At 61.7% G+C, this 27,754-nt stretch overlaps 2 protein-coding genes across 8 annotated transcripts; one reads left to right on the top strand and one right to left on the bottom strand.

Moving 5' to 3' along the window:
• Nucleotides 1-191: 191 nt before the first annotated feature.
• On the top strand, nucleotides 192-22,562 carry TNPO3 (transportin 3). The gene is made up of 23 exons (XM_069033360.1): nucleotides 192-366; nucleotides 7,607-7,807; nucleotides 8,360-8,433; nucleotides 9,151-9,307; nucleotides 10,916-11,059; nucleotides 11,246-11,421; nucleotides 11,917-12,055; nucleotides 13,098-13,244; nucleotides 13,918-14,025; nucleotides 14,372-14,463; nucleotides 15,464-15,603; nucleotides 15,666-15,857; nucleotides 17,040-17,131; nucleotides 18,115-18,191; nucleotides 18,409-18,469; nucleotides 18,920-19,060; nucleotides 19,621-19,737; nucleotides 20,158-20,252; nucleotides 20,388-20,544; nucleotides 20,915-21,082; nucleotides 21,229-21,341; nucleotides 21,924-22,014; nucleotides 22,091-22,562. The coding sequence occupies exons 1-22, from the start codon at nucleotides 241-243 to the stop codon at nucleotides 21,982-21,984; spliced, it is 2,778 nt and encodes a 925-aa protein (XP_068889461.1). The 5' UTR covers nucleotides 192-240; the 3' UTR covers nucleotides 21,985-22,014; nucleotides 22,091-22,562.
• A 95-nt stretch (nucleotides 22,563-22,657) lies between these two features.
• IRF5 (interferon regulatory factor 5) lies at nucleotides 22,658-27,096 on the bottom strand. Of its 7 annotated transcripts, none has more exons than XM_069033403.1 (9): nucleotides 27,047-27,096; nucleotides 25,791-26,195; nucleotides 25,355-25,541; nucleotides 25,031-25,083; nucleotides 24,909-24,939; nucleotides 24,552-24,833; nucleotides 23,877-24,266; nucleotides 23,466-23,584; nucleotides 22,658-23,386 (listed from the first exon to the last, which is right to left on the bottom strand). In XM_069033403.1, the coding sequence occupies exons 2-9, from the start codon at nucleotides 25,959-25,961 to the stop codon at nucleotides 23,153-23,155; spliced, it is 1,467 nt and encodes a 488-aa protein (XP_068889504.1). In that variant the 5' UTR covers nucleotides 25,962-26,195; nucleotides 27,047-27,096; the 3' UTR covers nucleotides 22,658-23,152. The 7 variants fall into 7 exon arrangements, with proteins under 7 accessions (XP_068889504.1, XP_068889498.1, XP_068889512.1 ...); XM_069033397.1 differs by having other exon boundaries at nucleotides 25,791-25,964; nucleotides 27,047-27,093; XM_069033411.1 differs by having other exon boundaries at nucleotides 25,791-26,173; nucleotides 27,047-27,091.
• Between the last annotated feature and the right edge of the window lie 658 nt (nucleotides 27,097-27,754).

Below are 27,754 nucleotides of genomic sequence, written 5' to 3'. Positions count from 1 at the left end.
ACGTGATGCGATGGAATGGGACGGGACGGGACGGATCTGGACGGGATGGGATGAGATGGGATGGGATGGGATGAGATGGGAGAGGGTGAGCGGGGCGGAACTGGGCGGAGCGGGCGGCGGCGCGCGAGGCCGGCGGAACGGAAGGACGCGGAACGGAAGGCGCGCGGGCGCGTTTCCGGAGGCCGGCCCGGTGCGGCGGAGCGGCGATGGCGGCGGGCGGGCGGCGCTGAGGGACCGGTCATGGAGCGCGGGCCGGGCCGGCCCAGCCTGCAGCTCGTCCAGCAGGCCGTGCAGGCGCTGTACCACGACCCCGACCCCAGCGGCAAGGAGCGGGCGAGCTGCTGGCTGGGTGAACTGCAGCGCTCGGTGAGAGCCGCGGGCGGCGGGAACCGGGCCCGAGCTCGCGGGGAGGCCTCGGGCCCCATCCGGGGTGGGGCGGGGCAGGGAACGGCGGCTTCGGGGCGGCCCCAGGGAGCCCTTACCTCGCCTGTGCCGCTTCCCGCTGCTCTGTGGCTGCTCCATTCCTGGGAGTGTTTTGGAGAGAGACTGGGGACAAGGGCCTGGAGGGACAGGAGCCAGGGAATGGCTTCCCAGTGGCAGAGGGCAGGGCTGGATGGGAGATTGGGAATTGGGAATTGCTGGCTGGGAGGGTGGGCAGGCCCTGGCACAGGGTGCCCAGAGCAGCTGGGGCTGCCCCTGGATCCCTGGCAGTGGCCAAGGCCAGGCTGGACATTGGGGCTGGAGCAGCCTGGCACAGTGGGAGGTGTCCCTGCCATGGCAGGGCTGGCACTGGAGGGGCTCTGAGGTCCCTCTCTGTGATTAACACCAGGAACAACGGGCTGGGACGTTTGGCACAGTCCTGAGGTAGCTGGGAAGGAGGAATCGGCTCCCGGAGGAAAACGTGGGCTCCCTCCGGGCTTCTCCTGCCAGCTGGGCCGAGAGAGCCGCTGGCATGCGTGACGGGATGGAGCCAAGGCCTCGTTCCCCTCCCCAGAGCCCTTAGAACACACCCCCAGCTCCTTCCCCCAGCTCCACCCGGTTTGGGGTGTTTGTTAGTGTTTTGTGGCCTCATCTTGTCCTGCTGGATCTGCTTTGTCCCCCCCCTCAGGGGGTGGATGCTCCCCTCTCCCCAGAACTGGGCAGTGTCCCCTCTGTGCTGCCCTCGGGGCCCTTGGGGTGCCTTGTCCTCCCCCCCGCTCTCCCCAAACCCTCCCCGTGGGACAAGATTCCCTCAAGCTGGGACTGGGGAGGAGCTGTATCCTGCCCCCTCCCTGCTCTGTGTATCCCAGTTCCTGCTCGGCTCCCTCCGGAGCAGCTTCAGCTCCGTTCCCTTCCCACCCTTGGGCCAATCTCGAGACTCTCTGTTCCCACAAACTCAATGTTTTTCCCATGTTTTTTCCCCTAAATTCCCTTCAGTGCTGCAGCCACATTCCAGTTCCCATTGGAGCTGCTCCCCTGTTTTCCCCTGGGGAGGGGCTTTGCTGGAACAGAGATCTCAGGGCAGCTAGAGGAGGCAGATTTGCATTTCAGGGATGGGTTCCTGTCACAGGGTCCCCTGAACCTGGGTGAGACCCCAAAATTCCTGTCCCAGGGACTCCCAAGTCGGGATCACCCAGTGGGGCTGGGGGTGAGACCCTCAGGATTCCTGTTGGATAAAGGGGTGTCCTCAGGACAGGCCGCCTCATCCCAAGGAGAGTTTGTGCTTTTGGGGACTGATTTGTATTCCTGAGCACTCTGACCCTCTGCAGGGCCGGGATCTCTGCTCCAGTTCCTCTGGGCCTTTCCCTGCTTGTCTGGGCTGCTTTTGACACAATAGTAGTAATAGTCATAATAATAATAATAATGACAGTAACCACAGCAATAACAATATTGTTATTAAAGCAGCTCAGCCCCAGGTCAGCTGCATTCCTGCTTCTCCCCTTTTATTGTGCTTATTCACCCTGGTCCTTCCTGGGGTTTATTTGCCGGGTCTCAGAAGGAATCCCAGTTATTTTCCAGGTGTTCTGGGCCCAGCCTGGTTCCATCCAGCACCTTCCTCTCCTTGGAGCTGCTGGGTTATTCCAGCCCTGGCCGTGAGGCAGCGGGAGCTGACGCTCCACAGCAGGAGCTCCCCTGGCATGGGGTGGGAGGGCTGGGATGCTCCGGCGGGACCTTTCCCAGCCAGGGGTGGCTGGGGGAGCTGCCTGGAAGGTGTGTGGGGAAGCAAAGGTCTTTCTGCCTTGTTTTTGGGCACAGAGAGCAAACCCAGATATTTCAGTGCTCACGGAGGCAAATGGAGCTGCAGGAGCCGCTCAGGTTGGGGCTTAAGGCCTTTCCTCGTTACCCATTCCAGCAGACATGGCTGGGAATGGCAGTGCTCTCGTTGCCCCTGGATTTCATCCACTCGATATGAACAAAAAGCTCGTAACTGGGTCCTTTGGAGGTGACTTTGCCCGCTGCCCCTGGAGCTCCGTGAGGGCAGCGTCCTGCAGGAGCTGCTCGTGGCACCTGCACAGGGCTGTGGCTGTTGGAGGAAAACAGGAAAGAAAAGCTCCTTTCTGGTGTTTCTGGCCCCTCCAGCCCCGCTCCTTTCCCTTCCCGTGCTCCCAAGCGTGGTGCAGCAGGCACAACCCCGGGGAGCTCCAAGGGAGGGTCGTGCCCAGGGTTCTGTCAGGAATGGAAATCCTGGGAGTGGTGGGTTTGCTGCCCAGCGTCCCTGCTGGGCACGTGGGGACAGAACTGACTGCCCACTTGGGGTGGCAGCAGGGACAGGCCCCGGCTCGAGGGTCACTCTGGCAGTGGTGGCACTGGCTGGGCACTTAGGCACAGGCCAAGGCTTGGGGGCCACGGTGACAACGGTGGGACAGGCCACGGCTTGGGAGTCACTGTGGCATTGGTGGCACTGGTGGCCCTGGCTGGGCGCTCCCTTGTCACTGGTGTTTGTTTCTCAGGCCTCCCCGTGCCCTGGTCTGGATTGAGTCCCTGGGATTGACCCCCAAAGGACGTTTGCTTGGATCCTCTTCTGTGGCCAGAATGTGTCCATGCAGTGCCACCTGTCACGGGGTGTCCCTGACATCCCTGGGGCAGTCTGTGCCCGTTCCAGAGCACTCAGCCCTGGTCAGTTCTGTCCCATTTGCCTCCACTGGGACGAGCTCTCGGGGTTGGGTTCCCACTGTTTTTTGCCTTTCTGGAGTTATAAGCACAGAATCCTGGAATGGCTGGGTGGGAAGGGACCTCAGAGCCCCTCCAGTGCCAGCCCTGCCATGGCAGGGACACCTCCCACTGTGCCAGGCTGCTCCCAGCCCCAATGTCCAGCCTGGCCTTGGCCACTGCCAGGGATGTTGTGTTGAGCTCTCCCTGTTTGTCAGGGGGATCAGAGCCATCATGGGCATGAGAAGGCAAAGCCTAAAGCTGAGTTTGGGTGCCTGAGTCAATCTGTGGGGGTTCAGATTTGGCACTGGGGACCCCCAAACCTGAGTGAGATCCCCACGGTTCCCATCCCTGGGATCTCTGGCAGGACATGGGGTTCAGGTTTGGGTCTGGAGGGCACTGGGGGTTCAGGTTTGTCCGTCAGCTCCTCTGGCAGCCTCGCTCTTGCCTTGCCTGCTGGTTATTCCTGGGAAATGGGGCCGGATGTAGCGGAGCGGCTTCGAGCTTGCACAGCACTGGAGAGCTCGGCTGAAGGTGCAAGTTGACCTAAATCCCAGAATTTGAGGATCCTTCAGCCAGCTGTATGGTGGGAGTCATGTGAGGGCTGATTCCTGACCCACTGGGGTTTCCTGAGGCAGAGGAGCCGTACCCAGCATGGGGATTCGCCTCATCCTGGCTTTCTGAGTTTCATGGCTGCAGTTTCTCTGCATCCCTGGTGTCTGGGGCAGAGCTGTGGGAGAATGTTCCACATGGATCTGTGGCTGTGAGCTGGATGTTGGGGTTGTGGTGTGGATTGAGTGGAGATTGGTTTGGGTTGTAGTGGTGGTTCAGGAAGTGCTTTCTGGGAAGGAAATCCTCTGGCATGTAGCCAACAGGGTTCATTGGAGTGGCTGGGTCTGACGTTTCACAGTCCCTTTGATCTGTCCCCAAAGCTCATGTGGGGACAAAGCTCATTGATGACATCGGGGAGCAGAGTGACCCCTAATTAATTAAAAACCCTCCAGAGCACCTTGTACCGGATGAAGTGTCCTGGGCAGAAGTTCGAAGTCCTTTCCCACTTCTATGGGAATAAACTCTCCTGGCCCTGTGCCCACAAGGGGCTGGGAAAGTGTCCCCTGGGGGTCCCCAGTGTCCCCCTCTCCAGGCTCAGCCCTGGCTCCTTGGCGATGGTGATGAGGCCATGGCTCAACCTGTCCTCTCCTCGGGGCTTCAGCCTGACCCAACGTGTAGGGTTTGGACTGCCAGGACACCAGTGGAAATGAGAAATCCCCGATTCCTGGTGTGTGCCCAGCAACGAGATCGCTGGCTGTTTGTGTCCTGGAGCCCTGGGCCACTGCAAGTGGCGGCTGCAGAGCAGCACCGGGAGTCTGCTTGGGCACAGCCTGGGGTTAAGAAGCCCCTTTAGGCCTTGGAAGGGGCTCCAAGACCTCCCTGGACGTTTCTCTTCCCCAGGTGAGCACCCCCAGCTCTCCCATCCTGTCTCCACAGCAGAGGGGCTCCAGCCCTCAGTTGAGGACTGAGGATTTGTTTATTTCCTGACACTGCTTTAAGTTTTTCCCTACCTGTTCTGCTGCCCTATGCACCTGTTCCTGCTGAATGCTCCATCAGGGTGGGATTTCCCAGGACACCGATCCCAGGTCAGCATTGTTGGAGCTGCCTGAGGGTGCAGGAGCCGATGTCATTCAGCTCTTGAAGGCTTTGTAGAATTCCTGAATGTGCCATGAGGAGTTTCAGGGATAGAAACAGCTTCTTGTAGCCATTGGTGCTCACAGCCCGTTAATAATTGTGCTCTTTGCTGAGTCGGTGGCTCCATGAGGGATTATCCATGTGCTCTGGGGTGGGTGGGTTTGGGAGGATCTCCTGTGTCTGCCACTGTGTGCGTCTAAACTGGGAATTACCAGCCTGTTAATTGAGGGGAGAAAGAGTTTAATGGGAGGGTTTGCTGGGATTCTGGAAGTTTTGGGTGTTGAGTGTCTTAACTTTTTGTTTATGCCCAGTTTGGTAACTTCCTGGTGAGGATAAATAAATCTTGAGGGGACATTTGCAATGCCTCCAGATTTTTCTCACTCCCTGTCAGTGTCATTATGGGCGAGTTTCACACCAGGAGTTGCTGGAGATACTGGAGTTACTGACCTGGAACAGCACATGTCATGGAGGCCGCTGGGAAAGGAGGATCAGGGCCTGGAAAAAAGCAAAGGAGCTTGTCTGAAAGCTCGGGAAAGACTCTCCTTGACCCTCCTGTGGTCAGTGATGGTGATGGAGCGGCATTCCATGGGGAAAACGTGCTGTGTCCCGTGGGAAGCTGCGAAGAGTTTCTGCCTGGATGTGGCAGGGATGGATCCTCCGGCCGTGGGGTTGAGCCAGGAGGGACTGGAGAGCCCTGTGGATGTGGCACCTGGGGACGGGGGCAGTGGTGGCCTTGGCAGTGCTGCGGAACGGTTGGACTTGGTGGGCTCTGGGGGTTTCCAGCTCAAAGGATTCTGTGGAGGGAGGGGAGGGGAGGGGAGGGGAGGGGAGGGGAGGGGAGGGGAGGGGAGGGGAGGTGCTGAGGGTCCCAGCCCTCCTCAGCTTGTCTGGGCCCTTTGGATTCCGCAGTTGGCTCTGGCTGCATTCCAGGCTGCAGTGGCTGTGGAAAGATCTCCTAGCAGAAATTCTGGGAGTGGGATCAGGAGCTAGGCTCTGTGCTATCACCAGCTATAACGTTTTCCTTTTCCACCTGCAAGAGGATGGGTTTTCCTGGGAATGAGCCTGGATCATGCTGATCTGGCCTGGTGCTGCCCTCTTGTTCCCTTTGTGATGCTGGAGAGCCCTGGGAACCCTGGCCCAGGATTTGGGTCTGGAGCACTGGTAGGGGTGGAGCCTCTGGGCACCACTGTCCTGCCTGTGGGAGAGATTTGGAAAGGGGATTATTTTTTCTTCCAGGCTGGAATGCAGCTGGAAGCGAGGCTGGGCAGGCAGTGGTTTATAACAATGAGCTGTTTGGCTGTTGGAGTGGCTGGCCAAGGGTTGTGATGGAATTGCCTTTGTTAGTGAGGCTGCATTGAGGACCAGAGATGGGTTTTAGGGATGCAGAGGTTTTATTTCACACTGAGTTGAGCTCAGGGAAATCCTGTGGCCCAAAGGCTATCAGAGACAAGGGCTACGAAGCTCATGGAATCAGCTCAAGTTTTGCTCCCAGGTTTCTGCATCAGCTGGATTTGGGATTTTTAACCATGCTGCCCAGGGAGGTTTGGAGTCCCCACCCCTGGAGGTGTCCATGGAAGGCCTGGATGTGGCACTCAGGGGTCTGGGCTGGGGACAAGGTGGGGATGGGGCACAGTTTGGCCTCGATGGTCTTGAAGATCTTTTGCAACCTCAGTGACGCTGGGATTCAGTGACAGTCTGTTCCCAAGCCCCAGCCCAGCCAGGGGGCTCTGGGGTCTGCCTGGCGTTTCCCTGGTTCAGCAGTGCCCCGATCCCACACTCAGGACCAAGCCTTTGGGCTCAGACCAGCCCGGCACTGGCTGGAGCAGCTCTGAGGCCGGGCAGGCTGTGGTTTCCTGCCTGGCTCTCCTCCAGCTCTTGGGCACATCCATGTTCTGCTTTGGAGTCCTGGTGTGGGCCCTCAGATGGGCCTGGTGTCCTCAGTACTGGGATTCCCTATCGTGATTTTGGTCTTTATCCAACCCCCTCCTGCCCCCTGTCCCTTGCTGGGCTCTCCCTGTGTTCGTTTCCATGTGAGACTCCACTCAGCCCAGAAAAGCCTCTGACTGCCCTTTCCTGCAAGGCTGGGGCATCGTATCCACTGTGGAATCTGCTCTCCTGAATGGGTTGTGGGGTCTCTGCCGATGTCAGGATGTTATGGAGCTGCTCTGTCCCTCCTTGGGTGGCTGTCCCAGTGCCAGCACCTTCCCAGCCCCCAGGGGCGTTTGGGGAGTCATGGAATGGTTGAGTGGGAAGGGACCTCAGAGCCCCTCCAGCCCCACCCCTGCCATGGCAGGGACACCTCCCACTGTGCCAGGCTGCTCCAGCCCCAATGTCCAGCCTGGCCTTGGCCACTGCCAGGGATCCAGGGGCAGCCCCAGCTGCTCTGGGCACCCTGTGCCAGGGCCTGCCCACCCTCCCAGCCAGCAATTCCCAATTCCCAATCTCCCATCCCTGCCCTCTGGCACTGGGAAGCCATTCCCTGGCTCCTGGCCCTCCATGCCTTGTCCCCAGTCCCTCTGCAGCTCCCCTGGAGCCCCTTTATGTCCTGCAAGGGGCTCTCAGCTCTCCCTGGAGCTTCTCCTCTCCAGGCGAGCACCCCCAGCTCTCCCAGCCTGGCTCCAGAGCAGAGGGGCTCCAGCCCTGGAGCAGCTCCGGGGCCTCTCTGGACTCTCTCTGGCAGGACAGGGCCATTTTTCCATTTGGGAATTTGGACTGTCTGCAGCCCCCTGACCCTCCACCTCTCAGTGCTGCCCCGGCCCTGCCCACTGAGCACGCCGTGGTTTTCCCACAGGTCCATGCTTGGGAGATCTCAGACCAGCTGCTGCAGATCCACCAGGATGTGGAGTCCTGCTACTTTGCGGCACAGACCATGAAGATGAAGATCCAAACTTCATTCTATGAACTTCCCACGGATTCTCATGCCTCACTCCGGGACTCTTTGCTGTCCCACATCCAGAACTTGAAGGACCTGTCCCCGGTCATTGTCACACAGGTGGGTGCTGGCGGGGGAGGGATGGAGCTGCTCCCTCCATGTCCTGCTCCTGGCAGTTGCTCTGGGACTGCTCTCCGTGGGCTGGAGAGCAGGGAAGGCTGATCCCTGCTCCTGCCTGCCAAAAGATTGTTTCCCTTCCTTCATCACTTGGTTCCTTCAGTGACATCCATTACTTCATCCTTGTTTGCTGTGTGGAGAGGAGGAGCAGGGATTTTCCCTGAGACCAAACTCAGCAGCACCCTGGGTGTTCAGGGGGATTTCTCTGCACCCTTCATTCCCATTATCCATATGTTCCTGTGGCACTGGGGGGTCTGACACCCCAGGCTGAGGCCAGGGTGCTCCTCCAGCCCCTGACTATTGTGGCAGGGAATGTCACCCCTGGGGGCAGCCAGCCCAGAGCTCCCTGCCCTCAGGTGATGTTGGGAATGATTCCGGAGTTACCTGCTGGCAGGGATGGTAGGGATGGATTCCAGAGCTGCCTGCCAGCCCTTTCCCCTGGGCACATCCCAGCATTCCCCACACTGATCCGTGTGTTTTCCCATTCCCTTCCAGCTTGCTTTGGCAATAGCTGACCTCGCCCTGCAAATGGCTTCGTGGAAGGGCTGTGTGCAGACACTGGTGGAGAAGTGAGTGACTGTTCTGGCTCTGCACTGGGGATTGTCCTGTGGGCAGATGTTTGGCGGGTGGTCCTGTGTGGTCTGGGAAAGGGCAGTTTTTCTCCCATGATCCCTGGTTTCAGGTGCCCTGGGTGGTGGCAGGAGGGACTGTCTGCTGTGCACGCTTCCCTGCCCACAGCCCAACACTCAGCGCTTTTCCTCGTCCCTGTTTTGTTTGGGATGATCCCTCTCCCCTCAGCTGGAGCTGTGCTGCGGGATGGAGCAGTGAGGCTGGAGCTGGTCACTGTTGGGTGTCCCCAAGTATCCCTGCAGGATGCCATGTGCTGCTGCCCAGTGACAGCAACAGCCCCTGGGGCTGCCACCACGCTGAGGTGGCCCTGTGTCCATTGGCAGCAGGAGGGGACGGGATTTGTCCGGGCAGTGGCACCTGGACTCACAGAGCTCATGGGCTGGGAAAGCTTCTGCCACCGCTCTGTGGGAAATCCTGGGCTGAGCCATCCTGGAGGCTCCTCTTGGCAGGGCTGTGCCCCTGTGCTGGACACTGCCTGTCCTTGAGGTGACACTGCTGCCAAATCTGTGGAATATGGAGTCCTGGGATGCTTTGGGTGGAAGGGACCTCAAAGCCCACCCAGTCCCACGCCCTGCTGTGGGCCGGGATGCCCCTCCAGCTGTTGCTGTGCTGTTCCCAGTGCTGAGGTGTCTCCTGTCCCTGCTCCCATGCTCCAGGTACAGCAATGACGTGACGTCGCTGCCCTTCCTGCTGGAGATCCTGACGGTGCTGCCGGAGGAGGTGCACAGCCGCTCCCTGCGCATCGGGGCCAACCGCCGCACCGAGATCATCGAGGACCTGGCCTACTACTCCAGCACCGTGGTGTCACTGCTGGTGAGCGGGGCCAGGCCCGGGCAGCGCCTCCAGCTGCAGCTCCCTCTGCTCCACAGTGCCCAGCCCAGCTCATGGGATCATGGAATTGTTTGTGCTGGAAAAGCCCTCAGAGCCCACATGTCCAACCATTCCCAGCACTGCCAAGACCACCACTGACCATGTCCCCAAGTGCCGCATCCACAGGGCTTTTTAATCTCTCCAGGGATGGGCAGCTGTGCCAGGGATGGACAGCTCTTTCCAGGAAGGAATTTTCCCAATATCCCACCTAAGCCTCCCCTGGCACAACTCGAGGCTGCTTCCCCTTATCCTGTGTCAGGAGATGGAGCTGAGCTGTGTCCTGTGTTCAGCAGCTCAGGTGTTGCTGGAGAAGCCTTTCCCCATTCCGTGTTTATCCCGGCGGAGTTCCCTGCCAGTGCCACTGCAGCCGTCAGGGCAGCCCAGCTCCACCTGTTCCTGGGAGAAGTTGTCTGAGCAAGCCCTTGCTCACTCTGAAATTCCTTCACCTTCCTCCAGTCCCCATCCAGTGCCACCCTGCCCAGCCAGCCCCAGCCCTGGCTTTTCCCGGGACCCTTGGGGTATCCCAGCTGGCACATCAGAGAGTCCCTGCACTGGGCTGTTCCCTCCAGCCATGTCCAGCCCCAGCTTTTCGTGGGATCCCTGGGAGATCCTGGCTGGCACGCTGGGGACACAGGCAGTGTCCCCTTGCTCTGGTGCTCACAGCCGCTTGGAGCTGACACAGGATCACCAGGGGCTGGCCCTGTCCCTGCACATTCCTGCTCCCTCTGCACCTGCCTGGAGCTTTCCTGAGCTTTCCCTATTAGTGCCAGCACGGGTGTTTCCATCACCTGCCTGAAGAGCCATATTTACATTTTCTATGTGGGATTTGAATGCCAAATTCCCATTTTCAGTTACAAGATGGGGGGGTTAAAGCAGCCTTCCAGGGACTGGGATGAGGTCCAGCATTCCACCTTTAGGACTGAAGTGTCAAGTGAGGAGAGAGGATCTCTGGAAGCTCTTGTGCAAGGATGCCTGGGCCAGTCCAAGGGGTCTGGGATCTTTCTCCATGTCCTGCCTGTCCACCTCTTCCCTCTTTCCCTGTGCCTGTCGAGGCCGGGGCTTTGGGCAGGGCTCTGCTGGGTGTTGGGCTGCAGCTGGAGCATTGGCCAGTGCTGGGAATGAGCTGCTGCCTTCCCACATCCCGGCACATCCTGGCTTGGACACTGGGATGGCATGTTTGGAATGTCCCTTGGGACAGGTCTGGCTCTCAGCTCCAGCTTCTCTCTGCAGAGGTGGTTTGTGGGGAGAAGGATTAAACTGGGATTTGTTGTGTGTGAACATCCCTGGTGGCCTGACACGGCATCCTGCAGGAGTGGGAATGAGGGAGACATTCCAGCTGCTCTTGCTGCTCCTGTGACAGCGGCTGGAGCTGGAGGGAGGGTCTGGCCTCTGTCCCTCCTGCTCACTGAGTCCAGGGCGGTAGGCAACAGGGGTGTTGGGAGCAGCCTGCTTCTGGAATGTTCTCACATGGGGTCCAGAGGATGTTATCGGTTATTTCTCATGGATCACCGCTGGAGTTGGATCCTGACCCGTTCTCCCGTGTCCCCACAGGTGACGTGTGTGGAGAAGGCGGGCAATGAGGAGAAGATGCTCATCAAAATCTTCCGGTGCCTGGGCAGCTGGTTCAACCTGGGTGTCCTGGACAGCACCTTCATGGCCAACAGCAAGCTGCTGTCCCTCCTCTTCGAGGTGCTGGTGAGTGTTTCCCAGGAAGTAGGGGGGCTCCGGGAGTGTTTGGACACCGCTCCCAGGGATGCACAGGGTGGGGCTGTTGGGCTGCCTGTGTGGGGCCAGGAGCTGGATCTATGATCCCTGGGGATCCCTTCCAGCTCAGGGTATTCCACGATTCTTTGATGATTGCTGGGCTTTTGTGCCTTGCAGCAACAGGACAAGACATCGTCCAATCTGCACGAGGCGGCGTCAGACTGTGTGTGCTCGGCCCTCTACGCCATCGAGAATGTGGAGACCAACCTGCCCCTGGCCCTGCAGCTCTTCCAGGGTGTGCTCACCCTCGAGAGTGCCTATCACATGGCTGTGGCACGGGAGGACCTGGACAAGTGAGGGACAGGGACCTGCGCCGTGGCCGGGAGAGGACGGGCAGGGCAGCATTGACCCAGCTGGTGCCATGTCAGCCTCCAGATGGGGATACCAGTGCCAGGAGCATCAGCAGTGCTGAGGGCATGGGGGCTGGGCAGTGCCCATCCCTGTGCTGGGCACTCATGGGGTCACACCCAAACCCTGGGGGCAGGTCTGGGCCCCTTGCTGCAAGAGAGACATGGAGGGGCCCAGGGCCGGGGCTGGGCTGGACTGGAGCTGTACCCTCACACTTGGCACTGGGCTTTTGGAGAAGTATGAGATGAGTATTTCAGCAGATTTGCATATTGGAACCCCATGTTTGCACCCACTTCCCCTGCTGAGGCGTTTCCCAGCTGCTGACGAAGCAGAAGTTGGGGTTTCTTGCTCTGGCCGTGGCTCTGGGCACATTTTGGCCCAGCCCTGCCCCGCACTGGGGTAAAGCCTGTGAGGCTGATCTGACCCTTGTCCCTCCCCAGGGTGCTCAACTACTGCCGTGTGTTCACCGAGCTGTGTGAGACCTTCCTGGACAAGATCGTGTGCACCCCAGGCCAGGGCCTGGGCGACCTGCGCACACTGGAGCTGCTGCTCATCTGCGCCGGGCACCCTCAGTACGAGGTGAGCGGGGCAGCCACAGCCCAAACCCCACCCTCCAGAGCCCTGCCAGAGGGGAAGGTCTTTCCCTTCCGTCGCCACACAGTCGTGGCCTTGGTCCCTGTGAGCTGCTGGCTCTGGAATGCCCGCTCTGCGCTCGTGGGCAGGACTCTGGCTTCGCATTTCCTTCCGGGTGTCCTGGAAGTCGGATTGCCAGCACAGCTCTGAAACCCCTGAGAGTGCTTTCCCACATGTTAAAGTTGAGCTCAGTGGGGATTTGTGGTTCCTGGGAATTTTGCCCTGCGAGTGACTGAAATGCTTCTTGTCAAAGCTCCCACCCACCTGCCTCAGGAGCAAAACTTGTCATTGTTTTTGTCTCTTTTTATCCTTTATTTAATTCTTTATCCTTTGATTCTTCCCAAACCGATAATTTAGTCCCTATAGCTGATCCCTGCCTATGTTCAGTGGATGGAAGGGGCTGCATGGCAGGTTTGCTGTGGGAGGTGCAGAGTGGCTGTGCTCCAGCAGGCCCCACATGCTCGCTGGGGTCCCTGGGACCCTTTTCCTCCCTTCCCAGGTCTGTTAAGCTCAGTTTTCCTTGGCCACGACCTCGTCCTGTGCCGTCAGTGCTGAGGGGGACGTGGAGCTCTGCAGCTGCTCCTGGGCAAATTGATACTCGTGGTTTCTGTTTAATAACCACACAATAAATGAAAGAACCCACCACAAAGGGGCTGTGTCTGCTTCCAGCCCGAGCTGCTCCTAGAGCCGCCAGCCCCGCTCCGGGGTGGTTCCGAGCCAGAAAGGCTTTGGCTGCCAAGGGCTGGGACAGGTCTTCAGGGTCACTGGGGGGTTCCAAGTGCTTCACTGAGTGACAGGCAGAGAAATCAGTGGCTCTGGGGGAACCGGTCCCCGTGTCACCACTGTGTGACACTGCAGCACCGACGCAGATCTGTGATGCCACCACTGCCAGCACCTCAGGGAGGGTTTCTGTTTCTCCATCAGTACCACTGACAGTGGGGAAAAAATGTTGCTGGTAACAAAATGCTGGATTTTTCTTTCCAAACAGGTGGTAGAAATTTCCTTTAACTTCTGGTACAGACTGGGGGAGCACCTGTACAAGACGGATGACGTTGTGATCCACAGCATCTTCAAAGCCTACATCCAGCGCCTGCTCCACGCGCTGGCACGGCATTGCCAGCTTGACTCCGACCACGTAAGGTCCCTTCTGGAACAGCCAGGGCAGTGGGGGGGGTGTGTGTCTGTGTATGGGGCAGTGGGGTGGGTGTGTCCCTGTGGGGGCAGCCAGGGTGGGGGGACATGTCCAGTTGTGCTGTTGTGTACCAGGGCTTCTCCGTAGCTCTGGGGCTCTGCAGGGGCAGCATCCTGTGCTTTTAGGGATTCCAGGAAGGCATGAGAGGGATAAATCTGCTGCTTTAAACCTCTTTCATTCACTCAGTTTTTGTTCTGCTGGAGGCTGCAGGGGGACCCTCTCCCACCTTCCCTGGATGGTTCCCCTTGGAGAGCTGTGTCTTCCCTGCTTGAGGAGGTTTTGTTGGGATAAAGCTGGCACAGCTCACTAGCCACAGTTGGAATCTTTTTCTGTGCCGTCTGGGATGGTTTATCCTCTTCTCCCCTCCTCAGCTCGTCATCCCCTTGCTTCCCCTCCCTTCCCCGGCTTGTCGGAGCAGGAATACGCAGTGTGTGCTCAGGCTGGTTATGTTTTCCTTCGGCACAGCTCTCTGATCCCTTCAGCAGCCTGGTCTGGGACAGGAGGGCTGGAATGATGGATCTCCCTAAAACAAAATCGTTGGTGTTCCCCTGGCTGTGGCTGAGTGGGAACCTGAATTCCCCTGAGCTGCCCTTGTGCTTTCCCTTCTCTCTCTCAGGAGGGTGTCCCGGAGGAGACCGATGACTTCGGGGAGTTTCGGATGCGTGTCTCGGACCTGGTGAAAGACCTCATCTTCCTGGTGGGCTCAGTGGAGTGTTTTGCTCAGGTAGGTTTGCAGGAGTGCAATGGGCCGCAGGCAAATCCCAAGGGAGGTCACCGAGCCCTGGTGGCCTTTGGGATTGGAGGAGGTCACACACATCTCGTGCACGAGGAAGTGTGTGCTGGGAGCTGTTCTGGGAGAGCAGGAGGTGGGGGGGCAGCGGGAGGTGTCTGACGTTTTGGGGAAAGCCGCTGTGGTCCCACAGTCTCGGGGTGGCCTGTGTAATGTGGGGTTTCTGTGGGCCTGCGGCTGGGGTGGGAGTTTGGGGATGGGAGGGGTCAGGAACAGGGCTTTGAGGGCAAGGGTTGGTGCTGGGGGTCTGTGGCCCCTCAGTGACTGTCCCCTCCTGCAGCTCTATGCGACGCTCAAGGACGGGAACCCGCCCTGGGAGGTAACCGAAGCCGTGCTCTTCATCATGGCCTCCATCGCCAAGAGTGTTGACCAGTGAGTCCCACCCGTGTCCAGGGGGGCTGGGGGGCCAGGGCTGCCTCTGTGTGACACAGACACCACAAATGTCCCAAAGACATTCACGTCCCTGGCAGTGTCCAAGGCTAGGTTGGACAGGGTTTGGAACAACCTGGGACAGTGGAAGGTGTCCCTGCCCACGGCAGGGATGGCACTGCATGGGCTTTAAGGTCTGTTCACACCCAAACCATTCCTTGAGGATTCTTCCACATCCAGGCAGAGTTTTCCTGGGTATCTTCAGGGGAGGTTAAGTCACTGACGGTGTGTTTCCTCCCCTGTTAGTGACAGTGGAAGCATGGACAGGTGACACCCAGTGGGGTGAGCCCACAGAGAGTCCTGTGCACTGCCAGCAGTGGGACAGCCCAGCTGACCTTCCCTGGGCTGGGAATGCTGTCCCTCCCTCCCCTGGGATGATCCTCATTCCTCTCTTCCCTGGGAGGCTATGATTGCCATCACTCCTTTTCCCAGGCTGGGAACACTATCCCTCCCTTCCGTGTGAGGCTGGGAATCCTATCCCCCCGTTCCCTAGGCGCCTGGAGGAGTCACCTCAGTCCTTTCACGTCACTAGCTCCTGTTATCTGTGTCAAGGCTGCTCCTGCTCATTTTTCCCGTGTCCTGTTCTGGGAGCACTGGCTGGAAGCACTGGGGACTCTGCTCCCACCAGCCCGTCCCACGAGGCTCCGGCCTGGGGTCGCCCCATCCCACCCTCCCACGCCAGAGCAGGCGATTCCCAGATAGCGAACCCCCCTGCTGGTGGTGGGGCTCTCCCTGGAGGTGTTCGGTGTTGCCTGTCTGTTTCCTGCTATGGCACTGGTATCTGTGGGGATCTGCTGGGGTATCCGTGGGGCTGAGCCCCATCCTCACAGGGTTTGTCCCAGTTCAGCGTGTCCGGTCTGGCGGTGGGACCGGACCCAGCTCCGGCAGCCCCTCCCAGCCCACACCGCGGTGCTCTGGGAGCTGAGCAGAGTCTGTCCCGCAGGGAGAACAACCCGACGCTGGTGGAGGTGCTGGAGGGCGTGGTGCGGCTGCCCGAGTCGGTGCACACGGCCGTGCGCTACACCAGCATCGAGCTGGTGGGCGAGATGAGCGAGGTGGTGGACAGGAACCCACAATTCCTGGGTGAGTCCCGCGGCCCCGCGGCCCCACTGTGCCCACCGCCCCCTGACCCTCTGTCTCTGCAGATCCCGTACTGGGCTACCTGATGAAGGGGCTCTGTGACCGGCGCCTGGCGTCGGCCGCGGCCAAGGCCATCCACAACATCTGCTCCGTGTGCCGGGACCACATGGCCCAGCACTTCTCGGGGCTGCTGGAGATCGCCCGCGCCCTCGACTCCTTCGCGCTGTCGCCTGAGGCTGCCGTGGGGCTACTCAAGGGTTGGTATCCGTGGGATCTGCCGGGGTACCTGTGGGAACTGCTGCGGTATCCATGGGATCTGCCAGGGTACCTGTGGGAACTGCTGGGGTATCCATGGGATCTGCTGGGGTATCCATGGGAGTCACTCCCCAGGGTACTGAGCCCCGTCCTCACAGGGTTTGTCCTGATGTGCCCCGAGTCCCATTCCGCATGCAGAGCATCCTCAGGAGTTCCCTTGGGGCTGGAGGCAGAAATAAATCTTGGATTGGAAGCTGTCCCCATCCCTGAGGCACAGCTCGGGGACTGTCCTGAGCTGGTTGTGTGGGAAGAACATGCGGGAAATGCTGAGAACCAGGCTGGCAGTGGATCACTGCTCCATCCAAACACTGGGAATCACCTGCTGGACGCAGAGGGTAGAAATTTGGGAATACTGGTCATTTTAGAGAGTTTGAGCCCAAGAATGGAGATTTTAACTGCAGTTTAGACTTGGAGTTTGGACTTGTTGGTGTCACTGGAATGTTGGGCACCATGAGCCTCTTCAACCACAGCTGGTTTCAGGGATGTGCCTTAAAGATTTCCAAGGAATTCCAGTGCTGCTGGAGCCTCTACCCCCAGAGCCGAGCCAGGGAGCCTTTCCTACAGTCGTGTGCTGCTATGGGTGACAAAACTCCCCTTGTTCCCCTGGGTGCCCCAGCACTGGCTGAGCTGCTCCTCTCCCTGCCAAAGGGTTTTCTCCCCCTCCCTTAGAACAAGCCAGGAATTGCCGAGCCAGGGAGATTTTCCCCCAGGGGGGTTGGCACCACAGCCATGCCAGAGCCAGCAGTGCCGGGGCCGGGCAGCGCAACTGCTGCCGGTGGCACTGGGAGCAGCTCAGTGCTCCTCGTGTTCATGGCTGGAAGCCCTGAAGCGCCTTCACTGGAGCTTCCCAGGATCTCATGGTGCTGCTGGGCCAGGACCAGGACATTGGGGACACATGGGGGACCAGATGTGCTTGTGGCATCCATTGGCCTTTCCCTGTGCCAGCATTGCTCCCTGCTGGGACTGAAGCATTGCAGTGTCTGGTTCAACCAGAGCCAGGTTCAGCTGTGGGGAAACTCTCCCAGGCCCTGCCCTTGACCCGCTGCCTTTCCATTTGGAAATGTCATGACCCCTCCGTCCTCCAGTGCTGCGTCCCTGCTCCTGAGCCGTGTGTATCCTTGCAGGGACGGCACTGGTGCTGGCCCGGCTGCCCCTGGAGAAGATCTCAGAGTGCCTGAGCGAGCTGTGCGCCGTGCAGGTGCTGGCGCTCAAGAAGGTGCGTCCGGATGGGGGGGACAGTGGGGACAGCAGCTGGGAGGGAACAGTGGCCCTACCACAGCAGCTGTGTCCTCAGAGCCAGAGGTGTATCCTAGAGTCATGGAATTGTTTGGGTTGGAGAAGCCCCTGGAGCCCATCGAGTCTGAGCATTCCCCAGCACTGCCAAGGCCACCACTGACCTATGTCCCCAAGTGCCACATGGCTTTTAAATCCCTTCAGGGATGGGGACTCCACCCCTGCCCTGGGCAGCCGTGCCAGGGCCAGGAAGAATTTCCCTGATATCCACTCCGAGCCTCCCCTGGCACAGCTTGAGGCCGTTCCCTCTCCTCCTGTCGCTTGTTCCGTGCGAGCAGAGCCCAGCACCCACACGGGACATGTCCAGGACCGAGCCCTTCCCTGAATCCCTCCCGGCTGGGAAGCACTGCGCTGGTGCTGTGTCCTGTGTTACATGGGAAGAGAACCATCCCTGGGAATCACTGTCTGTGGCAGGAGCCCAGGAGTCTCTGTGACCCCACAAGTGGCGTGGGCAGCTTGCACCCTGCCTCCCCAGGATGGAGCGGGTGGGAACTTGACTCCCCTGTGGGACACAGAGCCCAAAAAAGTCATGTCCTGTCCCAAAACTGTGTTGGCCCAAGTGACCTTTCCATGCAGACCCAGGAGAGCAGAGCAGAAATCTCAGGATGGCAGGAGGAGGGAGGGAAGCCTCAGGAAAGGGGTGTGCACGTGGTTCTGAGGAGCTCCTCCTGTGGTCCTTGGCCAGATTCTTCCACCTCCCCCCCGCTCCCTGCTCCTCAAAGACCCCTGGGAGTGAGCTCTGGATGCGGAGGAAACACAGGGAGCCTGTGGCCAAGGGTGGGGCTGCAGGGCCAGCTGTGAGGATGTGCAGAGGTGCTGCTGGTGGGGTCGGTGTCCAGGCAGAGTCTTCCCTGGGCACAGGGCTACCTGTGGTCCTGAAATCGTATCCTTTTCCTTGTTTTCCAGCTGCTCTCCCAGGAGCCAAGCAATGGCCTCTCCTCAGACCCTACAGTGCCCCTGGATCGACTTGCCGTCATCTTCAGGTGAGGAAGGAGCTGGGGCACAGCTGCTCCCCCAGAGCCTGAATCTGCACTGCCTCTTTCTCCCCAGCCCTTGAGGAATGGGCTGGAAGTCTCTGCTTCCCCAAGTTCCAGCTCCCGAGGTGGCCCCCAAGCCAATTCCTGGTCCACTTCCCACAGCTCCAACCCTTTTCCTTGGCTTTAACCCCAAACCCCCCTTAACCCTTGGCTGTTCCCACAGACACACCAACCCCATTGTCGAGAACGGCCAGGTCCACCCGTGCCAAAAAGTCATTCAGGAGGTGCGTGGGACAGGGCTGGGATTTGGGGAGAAGGTTGTGGTGGGGGGTTGTGGGTGGGTGTTTCCAGGTGTGAGGGTACCTGGGGTGTTGTACAGAGTCCTGACCCCTGGCTGGGGGGATCCGTGTGTCTGCCCAGGGCTGCACTGGAGAGGAGCTGTGGAGCACCCTCCTGTCCCTCCTGGAAGCAGGGATTGGGGTGTGGAGGGGGAAGATTTTGGACTTCAACCCCTGGAAGGGGCCCTGGCTCTGGGAATGTCCTGGGTGTTTGGTTTCCCTGCCCATGTCCCGTTTGCCACGCTGCACTGGAGGGAATAAAACACTCCAGGCTCCTCCAGAAAGCTTTTCTCCCCCATCTGCCGTCCCACACTGGGATCTGGGTGTTTTGGGGACCGAGAGGGAGCGGGGGATGCTCCAGGGTGGGGTGCGACCATTCTCCCTGTCCGCGCCCAGATCTGGCCGGTGCTGTCAGAGACCCTGAACAAGCACAGTGCCGACAACCGGATCGTGGAGCGGTGCTGCCGCTGCCTGCGCTTCGCCGTGCGCTGCGTGGGCAAGGGCTCGGCCGCGCTGCTGCAGCCCCTCGTCACCCAGGTGGGGACCCTGCTGGCCTGGGGGCACCAGGGGGACACAGCTGGCTCGGGGGGGCTTGCTCAGGTCACTGTGGCTGCTGGGAGTGTCACAGGGGTGGCTGCGGGCACTGGGAAGTGCTGCAGTAAATCCTGGCAGGCTCAGGAATTTCAGGATAAACCCTTGGGGAGGAGAGAGGCTTTGGAAGAGGTGGGGGGTGCCGGGAGGTTGTGGAGCCCCGTGTGTGTGTGTGTGTGTGTGTGTGTGATTTGGGAGGAGCAAACCCTGCGTGGTGCAGCTCCTCAGGGAGGTGACCCTGCCTGGTGGAAGGATCTGTGAATCCCAGAGCTGGGTGTTCCCTGCTCCGCTTGGGCTCTGCCAGGCTCAAAGGGGAAGCTTCCACGGAGCAGCTGTGCCAGCTCAGGGAGCCTCAGCACAGGGATGCTGCCAGGACCTGGGCGAGTGCATTGGGATGTTCCTGCCCGCATGGGACAGGCTGGGACGCCGGCTCAGGCCGGGCCTCGGGGGGATGTGGGATCAGGGCAGATCCAGCAGTGCCTGTGCCAGCGCTCCTGTCTCCCCAGATGGTGAATGTGTACCGGGAACACCAGCACTCCTGCTTCCTCTACCTGGGCAGCATCCTGGTGGATGAGTACGGCATGGAGGAGGGCTGCCGGCAGGGCCTGCTCGACATGCTGCAGGTGGGGCCTGCCGGCCAAATCACGGCATCGCTCGGGGTGGAAAATCCCTCTGAGCCCATCCAGTCCAACCATCCCCAGCACTACCAAGGCCACCACTGACCCTGTCCCCAGGTGCCACATCCACATGACTTTTAAATCCCAGCAGGGATGGGGACTCCACCCCTGCCCTGGGCAGCCCTTTCCAGGAGGAATTTTCCTAATACCCAATCTATATAGAATCTCAAACTGGTTTGGGTGAGAAGGGACCTTGAAGCCTGTCCATGGGCAGAGACACCTTCCACTATCCCAGGTTGTCCCAAGCCCCCTCCAGCCTGTCCTTGGACACTTCCAGGGATGGGGAGCCCAGGCTTGTTCCATGCAAGGAAGGGCAGTTTGAGGAGTGATCCCAGGTGGTTGCTGATGGATCCCTGTTCTCCCCAGGCTCTCTGCATCCCCACCTTCCAGCTCCTCGAGCAACCCAACGGCCTCCAGAACCACCCGGACACTGTGGATGACCTCTTCCGCCTGGCAGCCAGGTGCCGCCTGCCACCTCCTGCTGCAGGACACCAGCCCCTCTCCCCTTGTGGAGGGTCCCTATGGGAGCACCCGTGGGAGCAGTGGAGCGGGGAGGGGGCAGGACCTGCCCCTGATGTCTGTCTGTCCCCGGGCAGGTTTATCCAGCGCAGCCCAGTCACCCTCCTGCGCAGCCAGGTGATGATCCCAATCCTGCAGTGGGCCATTGCTGCCACCACCCTGGACCACCGGGACGCCAACTGCAGCGTCATGAAATTCCTGCGGGATCTGATCCACACCGGTGTGGCCAACGATGTGAGTGACACACAGGGATGTTCCTCAGGGGGCTCTCCCTCCATGGGGATGTCACCATGGAATCATGGAATGGTTTGGGTGGGAAGGAACCTTAAAGCCCATCCAGTTCCACCCCCTGCCATGGGCAGGGACACCTTCCACTACACCAGGGGGCTCTACACCCCATCAGCCCCATCGTCCTCATCAGTCCTGTCCTGTTGTCCCCACAAGCCACCTGGGTTCCTCCACCACTGCTGGCGGAGAAGCTCTGGGAGTTGCCTGTGGAGCAAGGAGCGTGTCCCTGTCCCCAGGAGCAGCTGTGTTCCCGTCCCCAGGAGCAGTGTGTCCCTGTCCCCATGACCTGCCCACCCCATTCTCCTTCCTCCCACAGCATGAGGAGGACTTCGAAGTGCGGAAGGAGCTCATCAACCAGGTGATGACCCAGCTGGGGCAGCAGCTCGTGAACCAGCTCCTGCAGACGTGCTGCTTCTGCCTCCCGCCCTACACCCTGCCCGACGTCGCCGAGGTGCTCTGGGAGATCATGCAGATCGACCGCCCGGTGAGGGGAGGGACCCCCCAGAGGGACGGAAGGGACCCCCCCAGAGGGCTGGGGTGGACCCATGGGACCCCAGAGCTCTGCCGAGGCAGGACCTGGGAGCCGAGTTGGGGTCCCCATTCCGAGTTCCTCCCTGTCCCTCGGCACAGACATTCTGCCGCTGGCTGGAGAACTCTCTGAAGGGGCTGCCAAAGGAAACCACGGGTGGAGCCATCCAGGTGACACACAAACAGCTCACCGACTTCCACAAGCAGGTCACCAGGTGAGTGGTGCCGGGGTCTGCAGCTGGGACAGCTGCTTCCCTCAGGATGGCCCCCAGCAGCTCCGGAGCCCCCACCCCTTCCTGTGTTCACCCTGCTGGATGTGCCATCCGCCTGCATGGGCACACGGAGCCCTGGGGGCCACAGGCGCCTTTGCTGTCACCCAACGGGTTTTTCTGCCCGGCCCCATCCCTTCGGAGCCGCCTCCTCATCCCTGTGAGTCACTGGCTCCAGCTGCCGGGCCCTGCCCGGGCCTGTCCCCTCCCAGGGCCACTGGCTGCTTTAGGAACATCACCTCCCTCTGCCTGGCTCCAGCTCGTCCCTGGACAAATCCCAGAGGCCGAGTGCCAGGGGCAGCGGGTTCCTTCACCCCGCCACCACTGTGGTGGCACCTGGTCCCCCCCAGGGATGGTCCCGGGGGCTACCAACCTCGGTCTGCCCCGGTGATTGTCCCTTCATCTCTCCCAGCATCTCGGAGCCAAGCTGCCACACTCCCAGCTCCCATCCCTCAGCAGGACACCTGCCCTGGGTCCCAAACCCAGGTCCCTTGGGGTCAGCCCCTGGTGTCACCCCTTGTCTTGCAGTGCTGAGGAATGTAAACAAGTCTGCTGGGCTCTGAGGGACTTCACCCGCCTGTTCCGATAGCTCCGGCTCCACGTGGCTCCTGTCTCCCAGGTAAGGGCCTGGCTTGGGGTCCCTCGACCCACAGGACAGTGGGGACAGAGGGCTGATGCTCCCTTCCTCCTCCCAGGAATGTCTTTAAGGAGAAGACAGGAAACAGCAACCCAAGAATGTGTCCCACAATCAGCCGAGGGCTCTCGCCCGCTCCAGCGCGTCCCGGAGTCCGGAGCCGTGGGAGGACGGCTCGGGGATCCTGCCTGCCCGGCGGCCTCGCACCCCGGAGCTCGGCCACCGCCCGAGAAACAGCCCAACGGGAACACCCTCCAACCCAACTCCAACCCCACCAGGCACAGGAGTCAGACGGATCCACTCGGATTCGCCCGGCAGCAAAAGAAGTAGAAAAACTTTCTGTGAAATGGAGACAAAAAAGAAAAAGAAAGAAAAGAAACAAAAACCAAACAATACAAATTGTTTAGGAAAATGGGGGGTCAGTCTGGGGGTCCTGGGGCACTTCCCCCCTGAGCCCACCATGGCCTGCCTGGTGCCGACTCCCAGAGATGACACAGGCGGGACGGACTCTGCAAATAGAGATTTATATTTTATTTTGTTCTGCTTTTTTAGTTTGTTTTCTTCTTTGGGTTTTTTTTTCTTTTTTTTTTCCTTTTTTTGGGGTTTTCTTTGGTTTGATTTTGGGGTAGGAGGCGGTGGCTCGAGTGCGGGCAGGGCGGGTGGGCGCATGCGGTTCCCTCTGGGGGTGTGTAGCCATCTCGAGAACAATAAAAAACAACAAAAACTTGAAAAAATAAATTAAAACCTCCCACGCCCCCTCTGGTTCTTCTCTCGGGGCTGGGGCTGCTTTGTGCCCCCCAGCGCTGGGTACCCCCCATCCCTGGGAGCTCCAGGTCCAAGGGGGCCCCAGCCCCTGTCTTCTTGCTGTTTCCCCCCAAACCCCGGGGGGATTATCCTTGGGGAATCCAGCGAGGGGGGTCCGGCTGCTTCGGCACCGATAGAGCCGCCCCAGGGTGGGTGGTCCCCCTCGGAGCCCCCCTGGGTGCTGGTCGCTGGCAGCTCTAGGGACACGGGGGATGGGGACGGGATGAGGACGGTGCTGGGTGGCCCCGCCTCCACCAGCCGAGATGGCCACGAGTGACTCACCCCGGCTGGCAGTGCCAGGGCTGTGCCCGTGTCCCTGTCAGTGGGGCAGGGGGCCGGGGGGCAGCGCCCAGGCACCCGTGGAGGGGCCGGGTGGGGGCTGCGCTGGCGGCAGCCGCTGGTGGCTCTGCCAGAGCTGGTGCAGCTCCTTGAACTGCTCCACCATCCTGTCCTTGAGGTCGGGGTGGGAGATCTGCAGCGGGATGCTGTCGGCCGACCAGGACAGCTCCCCGGAGAACATCTCTAGCAGCAGCCGCGCCGCCACCGGCACCACCTGCAGGAGCCCAGGGCGTCACCGAGGGCAGGGACACCCGCCCCTGTCCCCCGGGACAGCTGCAGGCCTGGCCCCTCACCTGCACCGTGATCAGCTTCTTCTCCTTGGGCTTCTGGTCTGGCCACTCCTCGCCGAAGCAGAGGAAGATCTCAAAGGGGGGCGGGGTGGGGGTCTGCCCCTTCTGGAACTGGATGAGGCCTGCGGGGCCCAATGCCGAGGTGAGGGGAAGGGACCTGTGCCTGCCCGTGCCACCACCACCCCACCCAGGACAACCCAGGGCAACCCCAGAGCCAGCTGGTAACCCCCATCCCAGCTCCGTTCCACCAGGTTCCCAGGTGCCACCTGCTGTCTCCCCATCCTACCTGGTGTCCCCACCATTCCAGCTGGTGTCCCCATTACACCTTTGTCCCCCTCATGCCACCAGGTGCCCAAGTACCTGGGGTCCCCCCGCCCCAGCTGACCTCTCCATCCCAATCCATTGCCCTCTGACCGTTGAGGAAGCCCTCGAGGCTGAAGAGCTTGGTCCTCCTCTCCCTCTGGATGGGGTTGGGGCCGGGCTGGGGAGAAGCACAGGGCCCCGTCCAGAAGACCTTGCACTGGCAGAGCCGGAGGGCGAAGAGATCCTGGCCCTGGAGCTCCAGGATGAGCCCTCGGTCCAGCACGTCCAGCAGCTGGTGGGTGTAGAAGCGCTGCTTCTCGTTGGGAATGGCGTCGGGAGCAGGGAAGGGCACCTGCTCCAGCGTCAGGGGCCCGAAGAGCTCCTCCTGCTCGCGTGTGGGCTCCAGGCTGCTGTGGAACAGCCGGCAGCCGTGGGGGTTGCTGACGGTGAGGGCGCAGACCTGGCGGCCCCGGTACTGGAACTTCAGCTCCAGGTCAGTCACTGCCGGGGGCCACGGTGGTCAGCAGGGGTCAGGGAGCACCCCAGGGCCACTCCAGCTGGCCACCTCCACCCATCCCCTGGCCACCCTCATCCATCCCAGAGCCACTCTGCATCCATGGTCACTCCAGTCCAGCCACCCCACGGCCATCCCATGGCCACCCCACACCCATGACCACCTCTGTCCCACTACCCCACGGCCACCACATCCTTCCAGCCACCACATGGCCTCGCCACACCCACAGCCACCCCATCCAGCCCCCCCAAGCCCCCCAGCCCCCTCCTCACGTGGCAGCATGTGGGGGCTGACGAGCAGGTCAGGGATCAGGTGCTCTGTCGGTGCCACCGGGCAGGAGGACGAGGGCCCTGGGGGGCCCAGGGGGGGCCCCGTCTCAGCGAGGGCACTGGGGAGCAGCTCAGGGGTCCCATGAGTGCCCCCTACCTCCCCCTGCAGCAGTGCCGGGGGGGGAGGCCCAAAGGGCCTTCCCGAGGGGCAGCAGCTGGCAAAGGCGGGGGGTTCCTCCTTGGACCAGGGGTAGGGGGGCAGCAGGTCCCCCCTGTGTTGTGTGTCTGGAGCAGAGAGGGGGGTCAGGGGGTGCAGCCCAACCCCCCGACACCCTGACCCACCCAACGCCCTCCACTCACCATCGATGCTCAGGGATGTCATCTTCTGGAGCTGCAGGGCACAGTGGGTGTTACAGGGACACCCCCGGCCCCCTGAGGTGTCCCCGGTTTGGGGATCCCCCCACCCTGAGCCCCCCCGATACCTGGCTGACGTCTTCCTCCCCGCTGCAGCCATAGTCATCCTCATCCCCCACCTCTGCAAAGGAGAGAGGGGCTGGGAAGTGCCGAGGGAGTTGAGGGGTCCTGGGGACTCATGGGGCACTGAGGCTTCTCAGGGAGGCAGGTCCCTTGTGGGGGGCCAGGTCTCTGGGGGCTCTGAGTCCTTGGGGGTGTGGGGGGCTGCTGGGGGGCTGGGACCTCATGGGGTGCTGGGGCTTTTGGGTGTGGGATACTTGTGGGGCGTCATGTCCTTGTGGGGTGCTGGGACTTCGGGGGTGCCCAAAGCCCTCCCCAGAGCCCCCCCGTACCTGCGCCCCCGCGGGGCTCCTCGCAGAGCTCGTACACGCGGAAGGGCTGGGCCGGGGAGCCGCGGGGCCCGTCCAGCAGCAGCCGGAACTCGCGGCTCTTGTTGAGGGCGCAGCGCAGCGTGGCTTTCCAGCGCGGCGGGTCCGGCGGGTCCCCGGCCCGGAACCGGCCCGTCTCCTGCGCCCACGCCTGCGGGGATGTCAGCGCCCGGCACCCCCCGCCTGTGCGCCCCGTCATCCCATCATCCCCACGTCCCCGGTCCCCCTCGCCACCCCACCCCACTGTCACCCACCCATCCCATGTCCCCCCATCATCCTTGTCACTGCCACCCAGTGTCCCTCTTGTCACCCACCCCATGTTCCCATTGTCACCTCATCACCCTGTCACCCGCATCCCACGTCCCCATTGTCACTCCCACCCCGAGTCTCCCGGTGTCACCTTGAAGATGGTGTCGTGGTCCTGGGGCCCCGGGGGGTTCCTGGTGGCGTGTCCCCAGGGGATGACGAAGCGTCGGCGCTCGGGGTCGAGCCAGCGGAGCCCCGGGAAGCGCCGGCTGCTCACCTGGGCCACCAGCCAGGGCTTGAGGCGCACCCGCCGGGGGGGGTCCATGGCCTGGGGACACCAGCGGGCACCTCGTGACTCCACGCCCCCGCGTGGCACCCTCGGTCCTGAAAGAGGAACGGGGGCTCCCCCAGAGGGGCCGTGCGTGGCCCCGGTTCCGCTTTCAGGGCCAGGAGGGTGGGTGAGGCCGCCCCCGGGCTCTGTCTCCCCCGTGGGTGTTGGGGGCGTCACCCACAGCCCGAAAGCAGAAGCTGCGGTGGCTTCAGGGAAAGAAAAGTGGAGCTGAGAAGGGGACGGGACAGGAGGGACAGGAGGGACAGTGGGACACAGAGGATGTGGGACGTGAGGGAGACGGGGGGGACGTGGGACAGAAGACACGGGATGGGGGACATGGGGGACAGGGACGTGAGGGACAAGGGGAGGACACAGGATGGGAGACACGTGGACACATGTGGACAAGGGAGTACACAGGGGACAGGCGACACAGGGGGACAGGGGACACACGACGGACGGGGGACACGTGTAGCGACGTGGGGGGCACAGTGAGGACACAGTGAGGACACGGAGGGACATGGGAAGCATACGGGAGACAGGGGACACGGAGAGACAGGGGACATGGAGAAGGGAAGAGGGACAGAGGGGTGGCGTGAGGAGACAGGGGACACGGGATGGGGAGGACACGGTCACAGGATGAGGGGGGACGGGAGACACAGAGCCAGAGCAGAACACGGGGTGACACGCGAGGGATGGGGGGACACGGCGACACGTGAATTCCCGACCGTGGTCCCTGCGGGGTCACAGAAGCCGCGCGAGGGGAGACCACCCCCGGTCCCCTCGAGCCGGGTGTCCCCGCGTGTCCCCCATCACCGAGCAGCGCCCACGCGTGTCGCACGGACGGGCACGTCCTCGGCCGCGGCCACCCTGCCCGGCCAGTCCCGCGGGTGCCCCGGGCTGCTGCCCCCACTCACGGACGGGGCACTGTCCCCGCGTGTCCCCAAGGCTCTTCCCGGCCACCTCAGCATCGCTCCGCCACGGCGCCCGCTCCCACGGCCCCCTCCCCATGGGCATACACCCCACAGGCCCCCATTCCCACGGGGACCCACCCGCGAACTCCTCCGCGCCCCGGGTCCCACCTGTGCTCGGGGCCGGTCCCGGGGCCGCCGCCCGGAGCTTCCGCACTCGGGGCCGGGCGTGGGCGTGGGGCGAGACCGGCCGGGACCGCCCCGGGACCGCCGCGCCTGGGGCGTGGACCGGGGCCCCCCCGTGTCCCCACAGGATCCCCCCACCTCGTGTCACCCCCCTCGTGCCCTTCCGTGTCCCCCCACCCTTGTTCCCCTGTGTCCTCCCCGTGTCCCCACCCTCGTGTCCCCACCCTCGTGTCCCCCTCCCGGATCCCATCTCCCCGGCTGTCGCCCCGCACTGCTGGCAGACCCTTTATTAACATACACTTTGCATATATTTGCATACTCCGTGCCCATCTCCCTCTCCACGTGACGCGCGGGGAACTCCGCGGTGGGCGGGAACCGCGGAGTCTCTCTGCGGGCTTTGATTGGTCGCGCTCGCTGTCATTCATCTGTGGGCGCTCGCGCGCTCCCGCCCCCGATGCGGCCCCGCCCCTCCCTGGGGCCGCTGTCCGTCAACGAAGGGGCGTGGCCTGCGGTGGGCGTGACCAAGGCGGCAACTGGAAGGGGCGGGGCCTGTCCCGGCGGCGGGGCCTGTTCCGGTGGGCGGGGCCTGTTCCGGTGGGCGGGGCCTGTTCCGGTGGGTGGGGCCTGTTCCATGGCGCGGGCGGGGCCTGTTCCGGTGGGTGGGGCCTGTTCCATGGCGCGGGCGGGGGCGGG

The sequence above is a fragment of the Aphelocoma coerulescens genome, chromosome 1A (genome assembly GCF_041296385.1).
Source record: "Aphelocoma coerulescens isolate FSJ_1873_10779 chromosome 1A, UR_Acoe_1.0, whole genome shotgun sequence".
NCBI classification, from domain to species: domain Eukaryota; kingdom Metazoa; phylum Chordata; class Aves; order Passeriformes; family Corvidae; genus Aphelocoma; species Aphelocoma coerulescens.
The sequence above is the reverse complement of the archived record's forward strand: the minus strand, read 5'-3'. Positions and strand labels throughout refer to the sequence as shown.